Source organism: Hemitrygon akajei, chromosome 8, assembly GCF_048418815.1.
Source record: "Hemitrygon akajei chromosome 8, sHemAka1.3, whole genome shotgun sequence".
In the NCBI taxonomy this organism is placed as follows: Eukaryota; Metazoa; Chordata; class Chondrichthyes; order Myliobatiformes; family Dasyatidae; genus Hemitrygon; species Hemitrygon akajei.
Window position 1 is genome coordinate 28,208,117 of NC_133131.1, and position 25,694 is coordinate 28,233,810.

At 38.6% G+C, this 25,694-nt stretch overlaps 1 protein-coding gene across 4 annotated transcripts in view; it reads left to right on the forward strand.

The window, feature by feature from the left end:
- The window catches only part of LOC140731751 (protein-tyrosine sulfotransferase 1-like), a 75,014-nt gene extending 50,164 nt beyond the window's left edge, over positions 1–24,850 (forward strand). The window contains exons 5-6 of one of the 4 annotated variants that reach the window (XM_073053507.1): positions 11,179–11,228; positions 22,444–24,850. In XM_073053507.1, the coding sequence (XP_072909608.1) occupies positions 11,179–11,205 (27 nt within the window). In that variant the 3' untranslated portion in view covers positions 11,206–11,228; positions 22,444–24,850. The remainder of the gene's footprint in view (positions 1–11,178; positions 11,229–22,443) is intronic. The other 3 variants (XM_073053508.1, XM_073053511.1, XM_073053512.1) reach the window with 3 other exon arrangements.
- The last annotated feature ends 844 nt before the right edge of the window (positions 24,851–25,694 follow it).

A 25,694-nucleotide genomic window follows, 5' to 3' on the forward strand; every position in this document is an offset into this window, starting at 1 on the left:
AGGACTAGAATATATATAAAAAAGATGTAATGTTGAGACTTTATAAAACATTGGTGAGGCCTCACTTGGAGTATTGTGAGCAGTTTTGGGCCCCTTATCATAGAATATGTTAAAACTGGAGGAGGATCAAAGGAGGTTCATGAAAATGTTTCCCGACTGAATGGCTTGTCATATGAAGTTTGATGGCTCTGGGCCTGTATTCACTGGAATTCAGAAGATGTGACCTCATTGAAACCTTTGAATGGTGAAAGGCCTTGATAGAGTGGATGTGGGAGAGGATGTTTCCTATGGTGGGAGAGCCTAAGACCAGAGGACACGGCCTCAAAATAAAGGGGTGTCTTTTTAGAACAGAGATGAGGAGGAATTTTTTCAGCTAGAGAGTGGTGAATCTGTGGAATTCATTGTCACTGATGGCTGTGGAGGCCAGGTCATTATGTACATTTAAGGCAGAGGTTGATAGATTCTTGTTTGGTCAGGGCATGAAGGGATATGAGGAGAATGCAGGAGATTTGGGCCGAGGGGAAAATTGGATCGGCCATGATGAAATGGTGGAGCAGATTCAATGAGCCAAATGGCCTAATTCTGCTCCTACACCTTATGGTCTTTTAATACAGATAGGTATTAAATAATTATATTTATTTTTACGTTTTTATCTTTGCATCTTTAATATAGCAGTAACATTCAAGTGGGAAACTGAGAAAGATTATTTTGATTCTGGAACTTGTGATCAACAACAAGAGTTGCCATTTGTAAAAGCACTGGACAGAAATCTACTTGAGGATGATTTATGTAAAGCATATTGCTTGACCAAGGAGTTACATGTGGAGCTTTGATCAATAGTTTTAAGTACCAACAAATTTCAGGAATATAAAATACTCAAAGGAAATAATACTCCAAGGATAGCATCCAGACCAGAGTACCTGGCCATGTACTAAAGATCTATGCTGACCAACTGGCTGGTGTGTTCACTGATATCTTTAACCTGTTACTTCGGCAGTGTGGACCCAGCACATAAGTGCAACTGCGAAGAAAGCACGGCAGCCCTCTACTTACTTAGGAGTTAGCGGTGTTATGATCCCAGCCCCCTCCTTCTTGAGAATCACAAGATCGCTATTAATTCGGGTCTTGGACCCAGGAAATGAGAGAGAATCCTCAAGGTTTTGGAATGTGTCCTGGCCCCTCAGCAAGACAAAGCAACGGATTTGGCCATTGTTTCTTGGAGACACCTTTGTGGATTGCGATCCTATACTACGTGCCAGCTCTCAGGGCAACGTGGGCTGGGCTACGGGGAGAGATTGCATCATCCCAACCTGATTGACATCTGAGACCCGGTGAGTCCAGATAAAAAGAGAGGTTGTAGAGACGACCCCTCAGACACACCAGAAGAGACGCTAGCGATCCCATATAGCGGGCAGCCATTTGAAGGAAGCCATGTGTGTTCGGTTCCCAGGCCTGGGAGCTGGTGGCTGATACCACAGAAACGAGTTTCTGTAACTAACAACGGGGAACCAATTCCCCCGACACATCGGATCGGCCTCATCACAAGACCCGGGCAAGTTTCTCTTATCACAAATCTCTCTCTCCAACAAGTGAAAACCCAGCGGTCCCCAAAGGCTAAAGCCTGCATGAACTTGAGAGACTTTTATATTTCCATCGGACAATATTTTTACCCCTAGACAAAAACGATAGAGCTACTTCTTATTGATGACTATTACTATACCCACACTTTAGATTGAGTATTGACGACGTATATTATCTGAATGTTTGTATTAACATTATTTTTGTGCCCCTTTATAAATAAAAACTTGTAAAAATAGTACCATCAGACTTCAACGGACCTCTCTATCTTTGCTGGTAAGTGACCCAGTTACGGGGTTCGTAACAGTGGAGATTTGGCACGTCATCTAAAACTTTGACAAACTTCTATAGATGTGTAGTAGAGAGTGTTTTCAATGGCTGCATCACAGCCTGGTATGGAAACACCAATGTCTTTGAATGGGAAATCTGACGAAAGGTAGTGGATTCAACCAAGTACATCACAGGTAAAGCCCTCCCAACCATTGAGCACATCTACATGGAACACTATCTCGTAGGATAACAGCATTCATCATCAGAGATCCTCAACACCAGGCCATGGTCTTTTCTTGCTGCTACCATCAGGTAGAAGGTACAAGAGCCTCAGGACTCTCACCACCAAATTCAAGAACAGTTACTACCCTCAACCATCAGGCTCTTGAACAAAGGGGATAACTGCATCCATTGAGATGTTCACATACCCAATGATCTCACTTTAACTACTCTTTATCTTGTTATTTCATGTTCTCTTTATTTATTGCTATTTATTTATATTTGCATTTGCACAGTTTGTTGTTTTCTACACTAGGTGATCTTTCATTGATCCTATTATAGTTACTATTCTATAGATTTGCTGAGTGTGCCCACAGGAAAATGAATCTCAGGATTGTATATCGTGACATGTATGTACATTGATAATAAAATGTACTATTATTTTGAACTTTGTGCTGAAGTTAAGAAAAAAAGGTGGTATGCATTGATCACGATAAAGGGCTTTGTTGCATTGCAACTATGTTTCTGAGCTGTGTTCAATCCGTATGGCAATGTTAATGGTATTTCTGTGGAGAAGGAAAATGAGGGTTGCATCTCCACGCAATCTTGGGCAGTGAGATCCCCTCTTTTGCTCATTTCAAGACCTCTAGATTCAAAAGTATCTGTTGAATTCTTTGGAGTGCCAGTAAGCCCGGAGCTCTAATGCCATCAGTCCATTTTATGTGATGATAACAAACCATTTGTTTGTTAAGTATTATTCATCTAATCAGTTACTCCTGACGATTGAAGCTGACATAACCAAGAAGCTTAATCACTGTCTTGTAGATATGATAGTTAAGCAAACTCCCCTGTAATTGCTGGTATCTTCACAAATACAATGTGTAAACGTTCAATTGATCCAGAACACTGCTTATAAAAACTGTAAGAGAAAAAAAATCTTCCTTTGTTTAGGCAACCTCTCAGGGTCAAGGATGACTTGTTTCAACTCCAGTTCTGTGGGGTTTTGATGTGGCTAATGAGACCAATGTCAGGTTTACAGATGGTGGCATCAGTCAAATAACAGATGCATGATGCGTTGTGTGGATGGTAAGGAAGGCAAAGTGCTACTTGTGCTCCCAGTAAGCTCAAGGTTCTTAATACTCCAGATGCTTCTTCATTTAGATCAGTCATGGTCCAGGAACTTGCACAAAAACTAGAGGCTTTGAGAACATCCTTGAAATATTTCTTCTGTCTGCCTGGTAATCTCTTTTCATGACTGTGGCTGATAGTGTCTGTTTTGAAAGTCTGGTGGCAGGCATGGTCAGAGTTTTGATGCTGAATGGTGGTGGTTTGAGAAAGGAGACTGACAGTGATTTGCTTATTGTGCCAGGAGATTTGGAGGATTTTGTGGAGGCTGCTCTGGTTATACCTTTCTGGCCTAACAAGCTGTTGCTGCTGAATTACACCCATGTGGCCAACTAACCTACTAACCCATATGTCTATGGAATGTGACAGGAAACTGAAGGATCCGATCATGGGAGAATGTGCAAACTCCCTACAAACAACTGCGGAATTGAGCCTGGGCCGCTGACACTGTAATAATGTTACCCTAGCTGCCAAACCACCATGGTACCCCATTTGTTATGATGTTGATGTTTATGAGATTAAGGTTAGGAAGGATGCCAGAACTGCGGCATTTTTTTCCTTCTATGTGACATAGTGAAATATTTTACTTTGATCAGATCAAGCAGAATAGTCAGCACTTAGATTGCAGAAGTGTTTCAACTAAGGTTATGAGCTTAAGTAAAAAGTCATTTTTGACATTATTGATGTGCAAGTACTCAGAACTCAGAGGGGTTAATCTGCAGCATTTCATTTCAGAGTGGAAATTATAACATGACTCATAAGCTTGTTATACTTGGCAACTGAGTAGAACTGGAAAGCATGGAAAAAATTCCACTTCTTGATAAAGTAACTATACATACTGCAGTTTCCTAAGAAAAATATAGTATATGGATGTTATTGGCCATGTCAGCTTTTAATATTCATTGCTACTTTTTCCTTGAAATGACTGCATTGCTGAGGCACTTCAACATCACATGTAGACCAGTCAATTGACAGAGTTTCTTTCTTAAAGGACATCAATGAACCAGCTGAGATTTTATCACAATTACCATAACTGATGTAAAGTTTAAATTCTCATTTTAATTAATGAATTTCAATCTCATAGTCAGTATGATAGCATTCGCATTTACAGTGCCTATAAAAAGTATTCACCCCCTTGAAAGTTTTCATTTTTTTTCTCTAACATTGAGTCATGGTGAATTTAATTTGGCTTTTTTGACACTGATCAACAGAAAAAGACATTTGTGTCAAAAACAGATCTCTACAAAGTGATCTAAATTAATAAAAAATATGAAACAAAATAATTAATTGCATAAGTAATAAGTGACTGGCCTTGTATACACTGGAATTTAGAAGGATGAGAGGGGATCTGATTGAAACATATAAGATTATTAAGGGATTGGACACACTGGAGGCAGGAAGCATGTTCCCACTGATGGGTGAGTCCAGAACTAGAGGCCACAGTTTAAGAATAAGGGGTAGGCCATTTAGAACAGAGATGCGGAAAAACTTTTTCACCCAGAGAGTGGTGGATATGTGGAATGCTCTGCCCCAGAAGGCAGCGGAGGCCAAGTCTCTGGATGCATTCGAGAGAGTTAGATAGAGCTCTTATAGATAGCGGGGTCAAGAGATATGGGGAGAGGGCAGGAACGGGGTACTGATTGTGTATGATCAGCCATGATCACAGTGAATGGTGGTGCTGGCTAGAAGGGCCAAATGGCCTACTCCTGCACCTACTGTCTATTGTCTATTATCTAAGTATTCAACCCTTTCAAGTCAGTATTTAGTAGGTACTCCTTTTGCAGCAATTACAGCCTTGAGTCTGTGTGGATAGGTTTTTATTAGCTTTGCACATTTGACAGCTGCCAAATTTTCCCCATTCTTTACGAAACTGCTCAGGCTCTATCAGATTACATGGGGATTGTAAGTGAACAGCCCTTTTTAAGTCCAGCCACAACTTCTCAATTGGATTGAGGTCTGAACTCTGACTTGGCCACTCCAGGACATTAATTTTGTTGTTTTTAAGCCATTCTTGTGTAGCTTTAGCTTTATGCTTGGGGTCATTGTCTTGCTGGAAAACAAATCTTCTCTCAAGTCACAGTTCTCTTGCAGACTGCATCAGGTTTTCCTCCAGGATTTTCCCTCTACCTTCACAAGCCCTCCAGGGCCTGCTGCAGTGAAGCATCCCCACAGCATGATGCAGTCACCACCATGCTTCATGGTAGGGATGGCGTGTTTTTGATGATGTGCAGTGTTTGGCTTGGTGCCAAACTCTGATGGCCAAAATCCTCAATTTTGGTTTCATCAAACCATAGAACCTTCTTCCAACTGACTTCAGAGTCTGTTACATGCTTTCTGACAAACTCTAGCTGAGATTTCATGTGAGACTTTTTCAACAGTGGCTTTCTCTTTGCCACTCTCCCATAAAGCTGCGACTGGTGAAGCACCCGGGCAACAGTTGTATGTGCAGTCTCTCCCATCTCAGCCACTGAAGCTTGTAACTCCTCCAGAGTTGTCATAGGTCTCTTGGTGGCCTCCCTTTCTCATCTTTTTCTTGCACGGTCACTCAGTTTTTGAGGATAGCCTGCTCTAGGCAGATTTACAGCTGTGGCATATTCTTTCTATTTCTTGATGGTGACTTAACTGTACTCCAAGAGGTATTCAGTGACTTGGAAATTTTCTTGTATCCATCTCCTGGCTTGTGCTTTTCAATAACTTTATTACAGAGTTGCTTGGAGTGTTCTTTTGTCATCATGGTGTAGTTTTTGCCAGGATACTGACTCACCACCTGTAGAACCTTCCAGATGCAGGTGTATTTTTACTGTAATCAATTGAAACGCCTTGACTGCACACAGATCTCCAAAAACAGATTTAACTTAATATTTGACTTCTAAAACCAATTGGTTGCACCAGTGATGATGTGGTGTGTCAAATTAAAGGGGGGGAGGTGGGCAAATACTTACGAAATCAATTATTTTATGTTTTATATTTGTAACAAATTTAGATCACTTTATAGATATCTGTTTTCACTTTGACACAAAAGTCTTTTTCTGTTGATCGGTGTCAAAAAAGTCAAATTAAATCCAATGTGATTTAATGTTGTAAAACAATAAAACATGAAAACTTCCTGGGGGGGCGGGGGAGAATACTTTTTATAGGCACTGTATATCTCTCAGATAGTAGCCTAGGTTGCTGGATATTAGTCTGGTAATTTTACTGAATTGTTACTGTACTCTTAGTATCTTATTACTATCACAAAATTGAAACCATTTTTTTCCCATAAGAAGTTTATGGAATCATTCATCACATTTTCTAGACAATTGCCAGATCAGTTAAAATGCAGATTCTGATAATGTAGGGTAAGGCTGAAAAATGTAGTGATTAATTATCATTGAACAATTAGCACAGTAATGGATCCATTGCTGTTTATAGTACATCTTAGCCTTCATCTTATTTGTCCCTCCTTCTCCTTCCATCCCAACATCAGTGTCTAGTGATTTATCTTCTCCATTCAACTGTAATCTCAGCTCCACCTCTTTTCCTTTCTAAACTTAAAAACATAAGAAATATGAGCAGCAGTAAGGCATCTGACCTATTGAACCCATTCTGCCATTCATTGACTGATTTGATCATTGACACCTCCACCGATCTTCCTTTTCCCCATACTCCCCATAACCCTTAATATCCCTACTATGCAAAATTGTGTCTTAATATATTTAATGTTTTAGCCTCTACTCCTACCTTGGGCAGAGAATTCTATAGATTTACCACTCTGAGAAATGTAGTTCCTCCTCATCTCTGTCTTAAATCTACTCTCGTGGTTCTAGTCTCACCTACCAGGGAAAGCAAATTTCCTGCCTCTATCGTATCTATCCCTTTCATAATTGTACATTTTTTTTTAATAAGATTTCCTCTCATTCATCTGAATTTGAGTAAGTACTGTATAATACCAGGCATCACAATCTCTCCTCATAGGCTAAATCCCCATGTCTGTGGAATCAACCTGGTGAACCTCCTCTTTACCAAAGCCAGTATCTGTATTTGCTCAAGTAAGGTCACCAGAAATGCATTCAATACTCCTGGTGCACCCACACCAGTATCCTGCATGGCTGCAGCATTACCTCCCTGTTCTAATATTATATAACCTAGCAATGATGGTCAATGTTTTGTTTGCCTTCTTGATAACTTGTTGCATCTGTAAACCAATATTTTACAATTCATGCATAAGCACTCACGGGTACCTCTGCACAACTGCATGCTGCAATAAAATAGATAATGTGGCATTTACCAACGTTGTACTCGATCTTCCAGACCTTTACAAATCTGTCTTAACCTTTCTATATATCTCTCTTCAGACTCTTCACATCCTCTGGACAATTTTCCTTTTCACTTAATTTAGTATAATCAGCAAACTTAGATGCTCTACACTCCACCCCCACCTCCAAATCATGAATATACAGTTATAATATAATGAACAGTTGTGGGCCTAGCACAGACTCCTAAGGTACTATGCTTATGACTGACTGCCAACATTCATTTATTTTATTTCTGCCTTCTATTCGAAAACTGATCCTCCATCCATACTAATACATCACCCCCAACACCATTTCTTCTGGATATATCTTTTATGTGGCACCTTATCAAACTCCTTCTGGAAATCTAAATACACAACATCCACTTGTTCCCCTCTTTCTTAGAGGAAATGTTATTTTCCAAATTTTGTCTATAACTGTTTCTTCACAAAATTTCACATTCTTCTGACGATTTTCCTGCTGTGCTGAAGTATACAAAACAATCTGAAGCATTAAATGATTTGTCACCATGGTGAATTTATTTCCTTATCTTTAGCTTTTCTGGAACATGCTAGACACTTATCCACTTTCTCCTTCTGTTGCTTCTCTACATTATAATCTCATATTGCAACTATGGTCACATTTTTAATTAGCCGCAAATTGCTTTGGGACTTCCTGGAATGCTCTTCATAAACTTAAGCTGTTATAAACTTAAGCTGTTGTTACTTTTTCTTTCTTCTCGCCCCATTGAATTAAAAGGCCTTCTTATGGAACTGACATTTCCCAAATGAAGCTAATGAATACAATAAAGGCTTCTTTTACTCCCATTTTTGAACCTTGAGGTCTCCAAAGCATTTTTGGCCATTTCTCTTTCATTAACATTCTGCCTCTAAAATACATTGGTCATCAGTCTTGGTGGTTCTTTATAATGTGCATTCAAAACTTCTCTCTTCCATTTTCAAGAATGTTTTCAGCAGCTCCTGGCTATGAAAAAAATCTTGCCTGAAATTAATGATGGATGAGACAGAGCTTACTCAACAAAGGGACAATAAAGCTATTGTCTTTTAATCACTCCCACAATCTGTACTCATTTTTCAAGGCTGCCATTCCTACTCCCACTGATTGTTCAAACTGACCCGTACATTCCATTCCAATCTCTTTCAAATCTCACATCCAACCTACCATTAAGGCTATTTATTTCTGTATGTGAAACGTTCCCACTTCTGCCCATTTTGCAGCCTTTCACTGTAGAGACCCTTATCTAATTCTGAAATTACTTCAACTACTCTAGTATTTTTCTGATTGGTCTCTTGCCGTGCATGCCATGTTTTGAAAATATACAGCATGTACATCAACCTCCTCATAGTTGTATAGAATCTCTGACCACCACTGTTATCCTCCATAAATCTTTAGTTTTGATTAATTCAGAGTGTCGTCCTGCATTCCCCAATTTCCCCCTGTTTAAATATAGAGAAGATCAAAACAATTTTCTCTGCTTCCACTCATACACCCTCTTTACTGGACAGTGATTCCATCTCTTCATAGCAATTGCATGATATTGAGCCATACTCTTCTCGAACTTGGTGTTCTGTTTTACTCCAAGATAGGCTTTGGACAGTCTATCTGTGTAATGACTAAGACCATAGTACAGAAACAATGAATTGCAACTGAAAGGTTGATTAGGAAATTTGAATATATTCAGTTAGTCAGCCAGTATTTGTGGAGAGAACAGAATCAGTATTTCAGGCTAGTACACTTTCATCAGAATATTTAACTGGACTCATTAACTCTGGTTATCTAGCCACAGATTTTACCTCACCTGCAGAGTATACTTGGTATTCTCTTGTTTTATTCTGTCACTACCTGGCTATTTCCCCTCATAGTATCATCTAACTTAATCCTAGCCTAGACTCACCTGCTGGTGAAATACCGTGGACTTAACTGTTCCTGTGCATTTTTGGTGGGTTTCCACAAATTTGATCTTATTCAAAACTGTTGTTCGTCTTCTCACTTCTGTTGGGTACATCACTCCTATCCTTGCCCTGCACTGAGCTCTGGTAAGTAACATGTTTTTTTTAAACTCTCCACTTTTCAAATTCATTTTTGGCCTTGATGTTTCCTGCCTCATAGGGTATTTCTGATCTCCTGTTTCTGGCCTCATGATTTCCTAATATAATTGTTCCATTATCGTCATATGTGCTTTAACTGCTAAAGCCTTTCACTCTGGAGTACTAGCTCAGATCACTGACACTACTTCAACTCTCCTTTCTTCTTTAAGATACTCTTTGAACCTATGCCTTTGATTGAGCTATTAGTTATCTACCTCAGTATTTCATTTTATAATTTGATAACAGGTATTTCATATGTTAAAGTTAATGTGTAACATCTTCTCAAACAGTCCCTGAGGATCAAGAACAACTTGCTTCACTCTAGTTTAGAGGGTCTTAAGGTAATTAAGGCCAATGTGGGAACTGCAGATTCTGCCTCAAATAGGACAGGAGATGCCTTACTGTTCATTTGGGTGGGTAGATCAAATCGTGCTGCTTCTAATTACGCAAGTTCCTTTGTGTTCCCTGTGCATGGACTTGAAGATCTCAATACCATATTGAATACTCCTTCTCTCGATTACCCAGGATTTTTTTTGGAGAGATATTCTTTTTCAAGGAGGCATTAACTACATCCATGACCCCTTTCCTCTGTATACCTGCAAATCTCTTCCCATAACAGAAATTAGAAAAGGTGATCAGTTTTAGGAGACTGACGTCAAGTATGCAAAGAATGTTTTTGCACATCGGAAACCAGGCTCCTGAGACAGATATACTATTCTGAGCTCCATCACAGAAAGAGACTTCAACAGAGTTAGGGTTTTCTTGATAGAAATATTGGCCTGGGAGCAGGTAATGATACTGGTTCACTTATCCTTATCATGAATTCAGAGTATTTTGCAGTGTAAGCATTTTAATATACCTTGAGCTTCCTGCTACAGCTAGTCCAGGTCTCTGAAGCATCTTAGAGAGCAGAGATCACTACTGTGTGTCAACTGATGAGTTTTGTGCCCAGCCTTAGATCTTTATCTTCAAATGTCATTTTCCTCAATCAATAATATGCTGTGCTGGCACACTGAGGACAAAAGTGAAAATTTGTTATTAGTGCATAATGTTTAATACATACAGGAAGTGTGCATGTTTTCCGGAGTCACATACTATTTATGACTAAATATTGGCCTGGGAGCAGGTAATGATACTGGTTCACTTATCCTTATCATGAATTCAGAGTATTTGGATTATGGAGGGGAATAAACAGCTGATGTTTCACCATGTCATTTTGGGTAAGATAGTTAGATATCTTAAATACAGACAAAAGGATAGTTACCATTTGGGGTCTAGAGTTTTCACCTGACACTCAACTCTGCCTTTGCCTCGACAGATGTTGTCTGACTGAGTATTTCTGTTTGTTTTCTTTTGCTCAAGAACTCTGCAGTCTTATGCCTATTGTGATCTTGTGGTTACTTTTCTAATGCCTCCTTCTCCCCCCCACCACACACACTTCCAGAAAGGTTCACTTTCCTCTACATGTATAGATTTATTTACCTACTTCTTAGTTTTTCTATTTCCATTCCTTAAGCATGTTCACTGACCTCCTGACCCAAGCTTTCAGATAAAGACTTGAGACTAGTGTTTTTACAATGCAATAAATCACCTGAACTTTGTTTTAGGTTGAGATAAAGAAGTCCAAAGAATGAATCAGAAATGTTCCCCATAAAAGGTAAGAAATGGAAATTTTAAACTTAATATGAAATTCTTCAGATTAAAATGAAAGCAATGTACTCATCAATAAGCCAAAGAAAATCCAGGAGGAGATCTGATTAGAATTAAAACCAAGAACTAGAGTACAAAACTAAAGTACAGTTGAGACCATGTGTTATTATAGTAATGCTCATTACGTGAAGGAAGTGAGTGGACAACGGGAAGGTTCAGGAGGAAAATTATTTTTAACCAAATGAATCAGAAGTGACGGCAGGTGTTTAATTGTTTAATTTAACTGCTGATGGGAATTGTGCAGCATATGTACAGCCACAAGAAAAATATGCTGATCATGCCTGTAGACACTAAGTTATCCAAGTATAGAATATGGACACGATGGGTAGAAGCTTGCCAAGGATCAACCTGAAACTGGACCTACTTGTGAATTTGGATTTTATCTAAATCTACAAGTAGATTTGGGAGAAAAATCCTGGTTAATATAGATTGATGGGAAGGGGTATGTAGAGAAGTGATTTCTTCAGACTGGAATTTTAAAGCTATGAAATGACAGTCTAATGTTCACTTGTTGGGTTGAAATGGGGTGTCGGGAGAGGGATTGGGAGATACAGAAGAGAAGGGGCCATTAAACTTAATGTTTATTCTCAGGCAGCTGAGTATTGTCATTCATCGCATGAATATCTTGTATGCAGACTTAATGGAGTTGAGGTTGAAATAAAAAATTGCAGACTTACAGTTATCTTAAAATGAGTAAGGGAAATAATAGAGATTTTGCTTAAGATTCTTTACTGAAATAAATCTGAAGATTACAAAGGTCAGAAGGAGAAGTCTATGGAATTTAGTCATAATAGTAAAGATTCACAATGTATCCAGCAAACCTGTTCATACTATGGAATGTCCAGACAATGACTGTCTCAACCAATGAGACACCAGCCAGTTTCTCTTAATGTTTAATGGCATTGCTGCAACCAAACCTCCAACCATCAACACCTTGGGTCATATAAGAACAGGAGTAGGCCTACTCCTAATCAAAGGAGTAATTCCAAGCTGCTTCATTGAACAATGATGATCAGATCTTTGCCTTAGTTTCCCTTTTCCATTTTGTTCCATACAACCCTTGACTGGCTGAGATGAAGAATTTATGTTATCCTGTAATATAGTCAATAAGATAGCCTTCACAGCTGGAAAATTTCAAACATTTTTGACCTTCCAAAAAAAGAAATTCCTCTGCATCAAAAATCTGTCATAAATGAACAATCCCTTTTTTCTGAAATTATGTCCCCTAGTTCTAGATTCCCAATGGTCAAACACCCTTATTCGGAAGTTCAATGAGTATTGGCTTTTTCTTCTGGAAGCCTCTTTGTTCCAGAAATCAACTTAGTGAGCCACCTCTAAGCTGTGACATATAAAAATACATCCCTTCTTAAATCTCAGATGAAAACTATATACAATATTCCAGATATGGTCTGACCAATGCCCTGTACAACAAGACTTCTATTGTATATTGTATTCTCTTTGTAATCAAGGTCATTTTCCTTCTTAATTTTCTGCATCTTCATGCAAACTTTCTGTGGCTTATGAATGAAGATACCAAGATTTCTGTAAATCACAGCATTCTGTAATTTCACACATTTGAATTATATTTCATCTATCCACTGCCTACCTATTTTTCTTACCTATATCCTTTTTACATGTTTACATCCTTTTAACAAATTGCTCTCGCACCCCACCCCAACCTACCCTTTCCCTATCTTTGTAATATCAACAGATTTATCTATAATGACCTCATCCCTGTCTTTGAAGTCACTAATACCAGTTGTAAATTATTGTCACAGAATTGATCTTTGTGGCACATGAGATCAATGGTTACAGCTTGCCAATCTAATGACTTATTCTTTTGTTTTCTGTCAGGTTGGCAATTCTGTATCCATGCTAATATCAACACCATGAATTTTTGCCTTGCACAGCAGTAACACATTGCATGCAGCCTATTAAATGCTTTCTGGAGACCCTAATACCACATGTGTACTGACCTCCTTTATCCATATTGCTCATTTCACCCTCAAAAACTATTTCACAAAATGTTAAAACACTTTTTTACTTTGATATAAACTCTGCTTGATAATACTGTGCTTTTCTTAAAGTCCTGCTACTATTTCCTTTATGTTGTATTTTAACATTATCCCAATGATAGTTGACAGGCTATCTGATTTTTTTTTCCTCTCTACTTCTATCTCACTACATTCTTGAACAGGGGCATTGTATCTGCATTTTCCAAACCATTCCTATTTTCCTGAATATAGCGAATGGCTTTTTAGAGCAGGTTGTGATTGATACCACTAGTGAAACTGCAATTTTGGATTGGGTGTGTGTAATGTACCAGATTCGATTGGGGAGCTTAAGGTAAATGACCCCTTGGGGGGCAGTGATCATAATATGACAGAATTCACACTGCAACTTGAAAGGGAGAAGATAAGGTCAAATGTATCAATATTACAGTGGAGGAAAGGGAATAACAGAGGCATGGAGAAGAGCTGGCCAGAGTTGATTGGAAAGGGACACTATCAGGGATGAATGGCAGAATAGCAATGACTGGAGTTCAGGGGCCAATTTGTAAAGTGCCAGGTAGATGCATCCCAAAGATGAAGAGGTATTCTAAAGGGAGGTTGAGACAACTGTGGCTAACAAGGGAAGCCAAAGAGAGGACATATAGCAAAAATGAGTGGGAAGTTAGAAGACAGGGAAGCTTTTAAAAACCAACAGAAGGCAACTAAAAAAGCCATAAGGAGAGAAAAGATTAAATGTGAAGGTAAGCTATCCAATAATATAAAGGAGTATACCAAAAGTTTTTCAGATATGTGAAGAATAAAAGCGAAGTGAGTATAGATATTAAACCATTGGAAAATTAAGCTGAAGAGGTAGTAATGCTGGATAAACTTAAGTATTTTGTGCCAGTCTTCACTGTGAAAGACATTAGCAGTATGCCAGAAATTGGAGAGTTTCAGTGAGCAAAAGTGAGTGCAATTGCAATTGCTGAGGAGAAAGTTCAGAAGCTGAAAGGTCTGAATGTAGATAATTCACTTGGACCAGATGAATTACACCCCAGTGTTCTGAAAGAGGTAGTTGAAGAGAATTACTAGATTCTGGAATGGTTCTGGAGGACTGGAAAATTGCAAATATCACTACACACTTTATGGACTGAACAAGGCAGAAGAAAGGAAATTATAGGCCAGTTCGCTTGACTTCAGTGGTTGGGAAGGTGTTGGAATCTATTATTAAGGATGAGGTTTTGGGGTATTTGAAAATGCATGATAAAATAGGCCAAAGTCAGCATGGTTTCCTTGAGGAAAATCTGTAGGACGAATCTGCTCAAATTCTTTGAGGAAATAGCAGGCAGGATATATGAAGGAAAGTCAACGTATGTTGTTTACTTGGATTTTCAGAAAGTCTTTGACAAGATGCCGCACATGAGACTGCTTAACAAGATAAGAGCCAATGGTATTACAGGAAAGATACAAACGTGGGTAGAAGATTAGCTGACGGGCTGGAGGCAGAGTGGGAATAAAGGGAGCATTTTCTGTTTGGCTGCCAGTGACATTAGCATTCTGCAAGGAAAAGATTTGGGACCACTTATTTTCATGTTATATGTTAATGATTTGGATGACAAAATTGATGGCTTTGTGGACAATTTAGCAGATAGTACAAAGATAGGTGAAAGGACAGGTTTTGTTGAGAAAGCAGGGAGTCTGCAGAAGGATTTAGAAAGAATGGGCAAAGAAGTGGCAAATGTTATATAGTGTAAGGAAGTGTACGATCATGCACTTTGGTAGAAGGAATAAAGGCGTAGACTATTTTCTAAATGGGGAGAAAATTCAAAATTCAGAGGGGCAAAGGGATTTTGGAGTCCCTGTGCGGAATTCCCAAACAGTTAACTTGTAGGCTGAGTTGGTATTAAGGAAGACTAATGCAACATTATCATTCATTTTGAGAGGATTAAAATACAAGAGCAAAAATGTAATTCTGAGACCTTATAAGGCCTTTGACAAGGTTCCACATGGAAGGTTAGTTAGGAAGGTTCAATCGTTAAGTATTAATATTGAAGTAGTAAAATGGATTCAACAGTGGCTGGATGGGAGATGCCAGAGAGTAGTGGTGGATAACTGTTTGTCAGGTTGGAGGCTGGTGACTAGTGGTGTGCCTCAGGGATCTGTACTGGGTCCAATGTTGTTTGTCATATACATTAATTATCTGGATGATGGGGTGGTAAATTGGATTTGTAAATATGCAGATGATACTAAGGTAGGTGGCGTTGTGGATAATGAAGTAGGTTTTCAAAGTTTGCAGAGAGTTTTAGGCCAGTTAGAAGAGTGGGCTGAGTGATGGCAGATGGAGTTTAATGCTGATAAGTGTGAGGTGCTACATTTTGGTAGGAATAATCCAAATAGGACATACATGGTAAATGGTAGGGCATTGAAGAATGCAGTAGAACAGAGTGATCTAGGAATAATGGTGCATAGTTCCCTGAAGGTAGAATCTCATGTGGATAGGGTAGTGAAGAAAGCTTTTGGTATGTTGGCCTTTATAAATCAGAGCATTGAGTATAGGAGTTAGGGTGTAATGTTAAAATTGTACAAGGCATTGGTAAGGCCGAATTTGGAGTTTTGTGTACAGTTCTGGTCACCAAATTATAGGAAAGATGTCAACAAAATAGAGAGAGTACAGAGAAGATTTACTAGAATGTTACCTGGGTTTCAGCATCTAAGTTACAGGGAAAGATTGAACAAGTTAGGTCTTTATTCTTTGGAGCGTAGAAGGTTGAGGGGGGACTTGATAGAGGTATTTAAAATAATGAGGGGAATAGATAGAGTTGACATGGATAGGCTTTTTCCATTGAGAGTAGGGGAGATTCAAACAAGAGGACATGAGTTGAAAGTTAGGGGGCAAAAGTTTAAGGGTAAAATGAGGGGTAATTTCTTTACTCTGAGAGTGGTAGCTGTGTGGAACGAGCTTCCAGTAGAAGTGGTAGAGGAAGGTTCGGTATTGTCATTTAAAGTAAAATTGGATAGGTATATGGACAGGAAAGGAATGGAGGGTTATGGGCTGAGTGCGGGTCAGTGGGACTAGGTGAGAGTAAGTGTTCGGCATGGACTAGGAGGGCCGAGATGGCCTGTTTCCATGCTGTAATTGTTAAATGGTTATATAAGGCATTGGTTAGACTGCACTTGGAATTTTTGTGAGCAGCTTTGGGCCCCTTATCTTAGAAAATATGTGCTGGCATTCAAGAGGATGCAGAGAAAGTTCATAAGAATTATTCCAGGAATGAAAGAGTTAATATACGACAAATGTTTGATGGCTGTGTGCCTGTATTCAATGTAGTTCAGAAGAATGAGAGGAGAACTCATTGAAACCTATTGAATATTGAAAGGGCGAGCTGGAGTGGGTGTGGAGAGGATGTTTTCTATAGTGGGTGAGCCTAGGACCAGATGGCACAGCCTCAGAATAGAGGGACGTCCATTATAACAGAGATGAGGATGAATCTGTGGAGTTCATTGCCCCAGACAGCTGTGGAGGCCAAGACATTAACTATATTTAAAGTGGAGGTTGATAGTTTCTTGATTAGTCAGGGTGTCAAAGGTGACGTAATGAGGGCAGGAAAATGGGTTGAGAGGGATAATAAATCAGCCATGATGGAATGGCAAAGCAGACTCAATGGGCTGAGTGGCCTAATCCTGCTCTTATGTCTTGTGCGTTATGGTCTTACGGAATTTTGAAATACTGCGTTCATTCACTATTACTCCAGCCTTTTGTAAGTCCCTATGAAATGGGCCATCAGGACCAAAAAATACCTGCCTTTACACCTTCAGGTTTGCCTAGACCCTCTCTGCTCATGATTAAGTTCTTCCCTTACTTTTACCCTCGGATTTTCTGCCATTGAGTCTGTCTTTCTGTTGTGACACATACAGAAACCTCACTGGATATGAGACACAAATATTGTGGCTACAAGTAAAGAGTAAGAAGTTTGAACCAACTTTGGTGATAAGTTTATCATTACACTTGGGGCAGGTGAATAGATGAAAGAGAAACAAGAGAAACAGAATGGTAACTAGAAGAATCTTCCTCAGTGAACCAAGTTCCATCCATGCTGAGTTATCAATTCAATCGTCCACGGCAGAGTAAGGGATAGTGAAAACCTTGTTCTTTAGTAAATCAACATAAGCAAGATTTGCTCTTACTTGGTAGTATTGAGGAGGTGATAAATGATTCAACCTGAATGGGTAAAGCTGAAAGAGTTATTTGTTTACATAATTAATGCATGCATGCTTGTATTAAGACTGCTGAAATGAATATTAGATATATTATTGCAGAGTTAAATCAGAAGAGAGTTTATCAGGAGAGTTCTGTAAAAAAAAAACACTCTGGTCAAACCCAGATAGAAGTGTTTCCCATAATGTCAAAAAGAAATGTTCAACTTCCGACCCATATGAACATACCTCTGATAGGCTTCTGTCTTGATATTAGTTGCAAAAAGGCTATCTTTATAAATTAATACCTTACTTTGAAACAAGATCAGTAGTAATCTCTCCCTATCACCTTATTTAAATGCAGGAGTAACTTGCATAAAAGAATTGGATAATACTGGAAAAAAAGATTAAGATATAATAAAGCAAGAAATTGAAATTATAGAATGCACCTCGGTAGATCCAGTACAGTTTGCAGAATAGCATGGTTGTTAAGCTACACTGCTCTGCAATTCTGAACATTTATCAGAAGTTCTGAAAAAGAAACTCAATTCCCAGCAGTTCTTTATACATTTATATTGTTTGCCACTCAAATTCTCTTCATGTAGACTAAAAGTACATTATGTATTTCATTATGTACAGAAGCACAGCTCACAAACTATTCAGTACAAGTAGTCTATGCTTTTGTTTACACTATGCATTTGTCATTTCCCACTCAACTTGTCCCTCCACCTGATACAATATCCTTTAATATTTCTCAGGCTGATCCTTAAATATATTAATGCTACTAATTGATCCAATTGACACCTAGGAACTTAAAATTGAGTTGAAAATACAGTGCCTTTAAAAAGTATGCGACTCCCCCCTCTGAAGGTTCTCTCGTTTTATTGTTTTACAACATTCAATCACAGTGGATTTTTTGACACTGATCAACACAAAAAGACTTTTGTGTCAAAGTGGAAACAGATCTCTACAAGTGATCTAAATTAAATACAAATAGAAAACACAAAACAATTGATAGCATAAGTTTTCAACCCCTTCAAGTCAGTATTTAGTAGATTCAAATTTGGCAGCAATTGCAGCCTTGAGTCTATGTGGATAAGTCTCTATCAGCTTTGTACAACTATACACTGCAATTTTTCCCCATTCTTCTTTACAAAACTGCTCAAGCTCTGTCAGATTGCATGGGGATCGTGAGTGAACAGCCCTTTTTAAGTCCAGTCACAACTTCTCAATTGGATTGAGGTCTGAACTCTGACTTGGCCGCTCCAGGACATTAACCTTGTTGTTTTTAAGCCATTCCTGTGTAGCTTTTGTTTTATGCTTGGGATCGTTATCTTGCTGGAAAACATCTTCTCCCAAGTCGCAGTTCTCTTACAGACTGCATCAGGATTTCCTCCACGATTTCCCTTTATTTGGCTGTATTCATTTTACCCTCTACCTTCACAAGCCTTCCGGACCTGCTGCAGTGAAGCATCCCCACAACATGTTTTGATTCTTAGCTTACAATGGAGTCCTTATAGCCCTGCCATATTTCCATGCATTTTGTAAGACTGTTTGCGTTTTGCTCTTTAACTGCCTACTCTGAAAAATTGATTGTCATCTTCTATTTGATGAAATCATTCACATACTTTAGTTTGATGACAATTTGGAACATATCATCAAGGACAGCTTTTACCCTGCTGTTATAGTATTGAATGGTCCCTTAGTATGATAAGTCTTCACCTCACAGTCTAACTCCTTTCAAACTTGCACCTAATTCTCTGCCTGCTTTCTTCTGCATTCTGTTATTGTTTTCCCCTGTACCACCTCAATTCATGTTGTGATGAAATGGTTTGTATAGATAGCATGCAAAACAAGTTTTTCACTGTATCACAGTACATGTGACAATAATAAACCAATCTAAATGTACCAATTTCGATTTTATCCTCATCTCTACTTATCAATGACAAATTGTAGTTGGCTGGAATTCATATGTTTGTAGATAAATATATTTCTGCTGAGCTTTATTGATGGTGATAAAAAGCTTCCAATTCTCTTCTATAAAAAATAGTGGCTGGTCAGGTAGTATCTGCAAAGAGAGGAGAAGTCAATGTTTCAAGTTAATAACCCTTCATCAGAATTGTTCTGTAGAAGAGTCGTTAACCCAAGTTGATCTTGTTTCATTTTCCACAAATGCTGCTTGACTGGCTGAGATCTTCCAGCATTTTTGTTTTTGTGTCTTTCCACAGGCGTTATGTGACTAGCTCAATATTTCTGAATTTTCTTATTTTGTTTCAGATTTGCAGCATCTGTTTTGTTTACTTGAATTCATATTATTTTCTGTTTTTGTTATTAATATTAGACGTGGTTTTACAGGGCAGCACGAGGAACGCAAAAATCAGAAGCAGCTATCGTCAATTCTCTTTGTGATCATTTTGATTTCTATTAAAAAACTAAATAATTTAGAGAAAGAGTTTAGTCTTAAATGTATCTACTGCACTGAATATGTGGAATACATATTAAAAGCTGTGAATATAACCTCACAATAAACCATGGGGTTTGGGGGAACCTTGACCATATTAAGAAATTGAGCAGTCCAGTCTGAGACACAATATTCAACATCCCGTATAGGCATGACTAAAGGTGTCAATCAACGTTGTAATGTTATTTTATTCAGGCATTAGGATCTGGACCTTGAAAGGCCTTGGAAATGGTGCATGGCCTATGAATAATTGTTGATAAGTTGTAAACTGTGGGTGGATTGACTGTGATTAATAGCTGAATGGTCTATGAACAATGCTTGGGTGGTCTGTAAGTGTTGGTTGGATGGGCTGTGAGCGATGGCCGTGTGAGGTCTAAAGCATATTCACAACATATGAAATGGGAACCTTGTACAGTTAAAACATTAAAGTAATGAATGTGGGGTGTTCCCTGTCTCAGATTAGCTTGCAAAAGAATGAGATCAGATTCAGATTTATTATTACTGATGTATGCCATGAAGTTTGCTGTTTTGTGGCAGCAGTGCAGTACAAAGACATAAAAATCTATAAATTACAAAAGTAAATAGTGCAAATAAAAGGAATAATAAGACAGTTTTCATCGGTTTGTGCATTGTTCAGAAATGTGATGGCAGGGGTGAAGAAGCTATTCCTAAATAGTTGAAGTTAGGTCTTCATGTTCTTATACCTCCTCTCTGATGGCAGTAATCAGAAGAGAGCTTGTCTTGGATGATGGGGGTCCTTAGTAGTGGTTGCTGCCTTCTCAATGAGTTAGACAGGAATATTACTTAAGTTGCAGATAACGAGTATACAGAGGGACATAAACGAGGAGGGGTGTGGGGAATAGCAATAGAAGCTGGAAGGTGGTAGGTGGAGGCAATATAGGCCCGAAGATGATGGAATCTGATAGGAGATGAAGATGGAGCATGGAATCAAGTGAGGGAGGTGGACAAATGGGAATAGTGGCAGAGGGGAACCAGTGGGATAAATGTGAGAGCTATGGGCAGATGAAGTGAAGTGATGTAAGAGGGGAAAGAAACAGGGATGGGGTGGGGTAAGTGTCTGAAGAAGTGGGTAGATCAGGAGGGGAGAGAAGGGAGACAGAGAGAGAGCAATTTACTGGAAGTTGAATAATTCAATGTTCATGCTATTGGGAAGTAGATGACCCTGATGGAATGTGAGGTATTGTTCCTCTGCAGTTTAGCCTTACCCTGACACTAGAGGCATGAGGACAGACATCTTGATGTAGGAATGGGAGCAGAATTTAAATTGCTCCAGACCGCCATGGCTGCCAATGCAAATGGAGCACAAGTACTGAGAGAAGTGGTCACCCTGTTTGTGAGTGGTCTCACCAATATCCTCCAGCATTTTGTGTTGCTACAGATTTTGGCATTCGCAGTCTCTTATGCATAACGTTAGCCAGAATTTTGCCTAGAATGCGGCACTTCCGTTTCATGAACCTGAGACTTTTCGCATTAGAGCACAGGAAGCTGAAGAGTGACCTTATAGAGGTATATAACATCAAAGGGCATAGGTCGGGTAGATGTTTTTCTAAAAGTTGACGTTGGTGTAATGTGAGAGGGGAGATAGTTAGGGAAATCTGAGTGGAAAGTTCCTCTTTAAACTCAGAGTGCAGTGGACATGTCAAATAAGCTTCCAGAGGAGTTGACACCGACTGATATATTAGCATTTAAAAACATTTTGCATTGGTACATTGATAGGAAAGAAATGCAAGGATATGAGGTGAATGCAGAAAAAAATGAGCTGACATGGATGAGACAAGTCAAAGTACCTTTTTTTGTGCTGCAAGCCTCTAAGAATCCATGAAATGGTTACCTGTCTATAATAACCATAAATATTAAGGTCTGATTAATTGTCAGTTATTGACTTTGTTCATAACCGGGAAGCTAAGATACAATCAAAGTTCATAGTCATGACAGATCGATTCAACTTAAAAGTCTTCCTATTGTATAGTTTACTATTCTGAAATCTACTGACATTTGGTTTCTCTTAATATATTGGAATATCAATGTTCATTGTACAACAGTTGAATTTGTCTCATCTTCTTGTGATTGTGGCTCAGTGTCACATCAGTGTGCTCAGTAACTAATGATAAAGATTAGCTTTATTTGTTACTTGTATATCAAAACTTGCATTGAAATGCATTGTTTGTGTCTACAATTAATATTGTGCGAGGATGCACTGAGGGCAGCTGGCAAGTGTAGCCTTGCTTCCAGTGCCAGCGTGGCGTACCCACAATTTACTAACCTGTATGTCTTTGGAATGTGGGAGAAATTTGGAGCACCTGAGGGAAATTCATGTGGTCACGGGGAGAATGCACAAACTCTTACAGTGGCAATAATTGTACCCAGATTGCTGGTGCAGTAAAGTGCTACCCTAAGTGCTATGCTACCATGCCACCCCATGTGATGTTGATTCGCTTATGGTTTTCAATTTGTACAGGAACTCCAAAACAATGTTTTCTGTTTTGTTTTTCCAGCAGATGAGACAATAACTAAACGATGAACAAGGTTCCTTCCTTCCTGATTCTCAGAAAAGAAGAAAGTTCTCATCCTTCTATATGGATCAGTATTTTTGTTTTAAAACATGTTGTAATATACCAATGTCATCACATTAATGTGAAATAAAGTTATTATTTTTGTATATTTTCCCCACTTTTTATAGGTTAAACCTATTTCCTAATGCTTAAGGACAAATATATGCTACTGAAGAGTGCATGTAATCATTCTTGACAACAGCAATACTAAGTTATTGCCTTAATTATAAAAGTATCAACAAATGACAGTTGAATGTGTGTTCATGTGCCCTTGAAGCTTATTCATAACAGAAAGGTCACCGTGGATAAAAGATTATTTTTATTGGTTATATTTTAATGACAGAATTTGCAACTAATCTGCCAAAGGGGGTTTGAATTAAATATGAATACTTTTTTTCCTAACTGCTTTGTAACAGTAATTGTGTTCATGTGATAAAATTATAGCAATTTTTTCAATATGCCTCCATGTAAAATGTGTAATAGTATTGGAACATGAGCTAATATAATACTTGATTTACTTGTATGGTTGCACACAGGGTTTGCTGATTGCTTTGGGGGTTGCAGGCCAATTTCTCATGGCCTGTTGAATTCAACATCCAATCAGTCCTAACTACTTGGTTCAATATACTATGGTGGTGCAACATAGCTCGGTTCATTTCTGACCATGACTATTGTCTGTACAGTGTTTGCACATTCTTTCTGTGAGTATGTCTGCTTCTGCTGGGTTCTCTGCTTTGCTCCCCTAACCCCAACGATGCACTGTGACTTAAGTGGCTACTGTAGATGAATCTGCAGTGTGATGGGCACATGGGTGTAATTTGTAAGACCACAGACAAATAAGGAAGCAAGAATCAGACTGATGGCATTGGCCTGCTGGGAGCCAGCATAGAAGTAAACGGTTAGCTTCTGGTGAAGCTGACCTCCATTCCTTAAAGCTAATGCGTGGAGTGGGAATTACAGTTACTGGAATCATACTGAGATCACAGGAAGACTGAGTTCACAACACAGACTGCCTGGGAAGGGAGGACTCCTGATGTGTGTCATTTCTTTCCCTTTCAAAAACCCAACATACTATAACTGAAATCAATGGAATTAATGAATTAGTAGCTGCATAAATAAAAGCAGAAAGCAAGCTGGGACCACATTTTTATGTATAAACAAATGACTTGGGCATGAGTGTACAAGGGAGTAGTTCCCAATTTTGTGGATGGTGGAAAGTTTGGCTGAGTCTTAAAAACTAAGGGATTTCATAGATGGCAGAGAGGCTGGCAGAATGTATAGGAAAGTGACAGATGAAATTCAATGCAGGTAGTGTGAAGCTTGGGAGAAAGAACAAAGAGGATAGCTGAAATTAACTGGCTTAGTTCTGTGATCTGCAGACATCCTTGATAATGGCAGAGCAAAATGAGAGCATTGTTTCACCATGCAGTGGTCTATGTGGGAGTCAAGAGCCATGGTGTCAGCAGTTAAGCTTTGTTGTCCAGTAGATACTATCTGGTTTGTCAGTGTTCCTCAAATGTACCACTGTACACACCTGGGAAATTAAGGCATTATCTTAGCTTTTGAGGTACTATTTAATGACTTGCACAATTCACTGACTTCATACTAGCTGGACATTGGAATGGAGCCTCTTTCAGTTAGATGCAATGAGGTGCAATTGAAAAGGCCTATGGCCCTAGAAAAGCAGATACTTCTCCAGTTCTCTAAAGAGAATGAAACATAGTTGTCTTCAAATAAGGATACCAGTAGCTTCCCTCAGGTAGTAGTGAACGTGAAAGGTTGCCATGCAGGAAGGAGCAAGGCACCCGAAAATCCATTGCTCTTTGAATTTGACACTGTAGTACTTTGCAAATTTCATTTTTGTATATTTTTGTTGTAGTAAAGCATAGTGTTCTTTGCCGAAGTTCCAATTAGACCCTTCCCCTTTCTCTCTGCTTCACTTCAGCAGATATCCCTGCCTCATCACATGCACTCTACTCATTTCCGCAATGGTGATGGTGAATATCTACTGATTCATCAATAGCTGGGAACAAACTATTTTCTTTTGTTTTGCAGAAGCCTTGCAGCCAGCAAAATTTTCTTAGCTTTTGTCAATGATTGCCTACAATCTTTTGCAACTTGAAACAGTTGTTGAAAGTGCTAGCTGCTTATGGCATTATAGCAACAACCATAAACACATCAACCAACAACTCTCCTAGTTGTATCTGCTCTTTTACAATAATAGTTGCAACACTCAAAGGACTCTCTTTTTGATATTTCAATGTACAATGTGTATTTAAAATATATGATAGATTTGTTGTATCTCCTTCCAGTTGCAAGAGTGAATGAGAATAAAATCTGAAGTTCCATATGAATGTGTATAGCCCACTTAATTATGCAGTATTTTCTTATAAGCTTGCAAACATATCAATGTAAGCTTACTGTATTGATTCCAAGAAATTGTGCACAGCATTCAGAGAAGTTTATCATTTTTCCAAATATAGACTAGCATGCAACTTTGTCGCTCAAAAGTCTTGCAAATCATCAAGTTCAAGCATACAGTCCAAAACAGTTTGTGCAGGCAGCATGTTCATGCACTAGTGGCCAGGCCCTCTTGTTTCACAATGACTATGATATTACAGAGCTTAGCAGCAATAGTTTGTACAGAACAGAAGGCATTCAGCACAGTTATGACCTTTGATTATTTATAGAAAGAATCTGATTTTAGAGAAATTATGAATAATGAAGATGAGCAAACATTCCCCAAACTTATAATCAGTACCCGTCATCTTGTGTACATTTTCAAATCTGTCTTTTCATTGATCTTTCATACTTCAGCATGCATTACAACATACTGAATGTAAGCTGTACTGCTGACATCATCAAGATTTAAGGGAAGTTCTTCTGACTTGTTGATGTCAAGTAACAAGGGCCACCCAGCTTATTACTGTATCTGATTTGAATTTATCAGCATTCTGAAAGAGGCAGCAACGCAATAAATCCCTTTGTGAGCAAGTTACAGTAAAGCTACAAAATTCTGGCACACTCAGGATTTTAGTACTAAATTGGCAGCTTTTCTAGAGTATCAATTACTATTCACTGTACACTTTATTTGATGAAATATTATTACAAATATTCCATAAAGCCAAGTAGGGTCCCAGTGTATTAAAGGGAGTTCAATAATCAGGCACCTGATGAATTGAATAGGAAAAGGG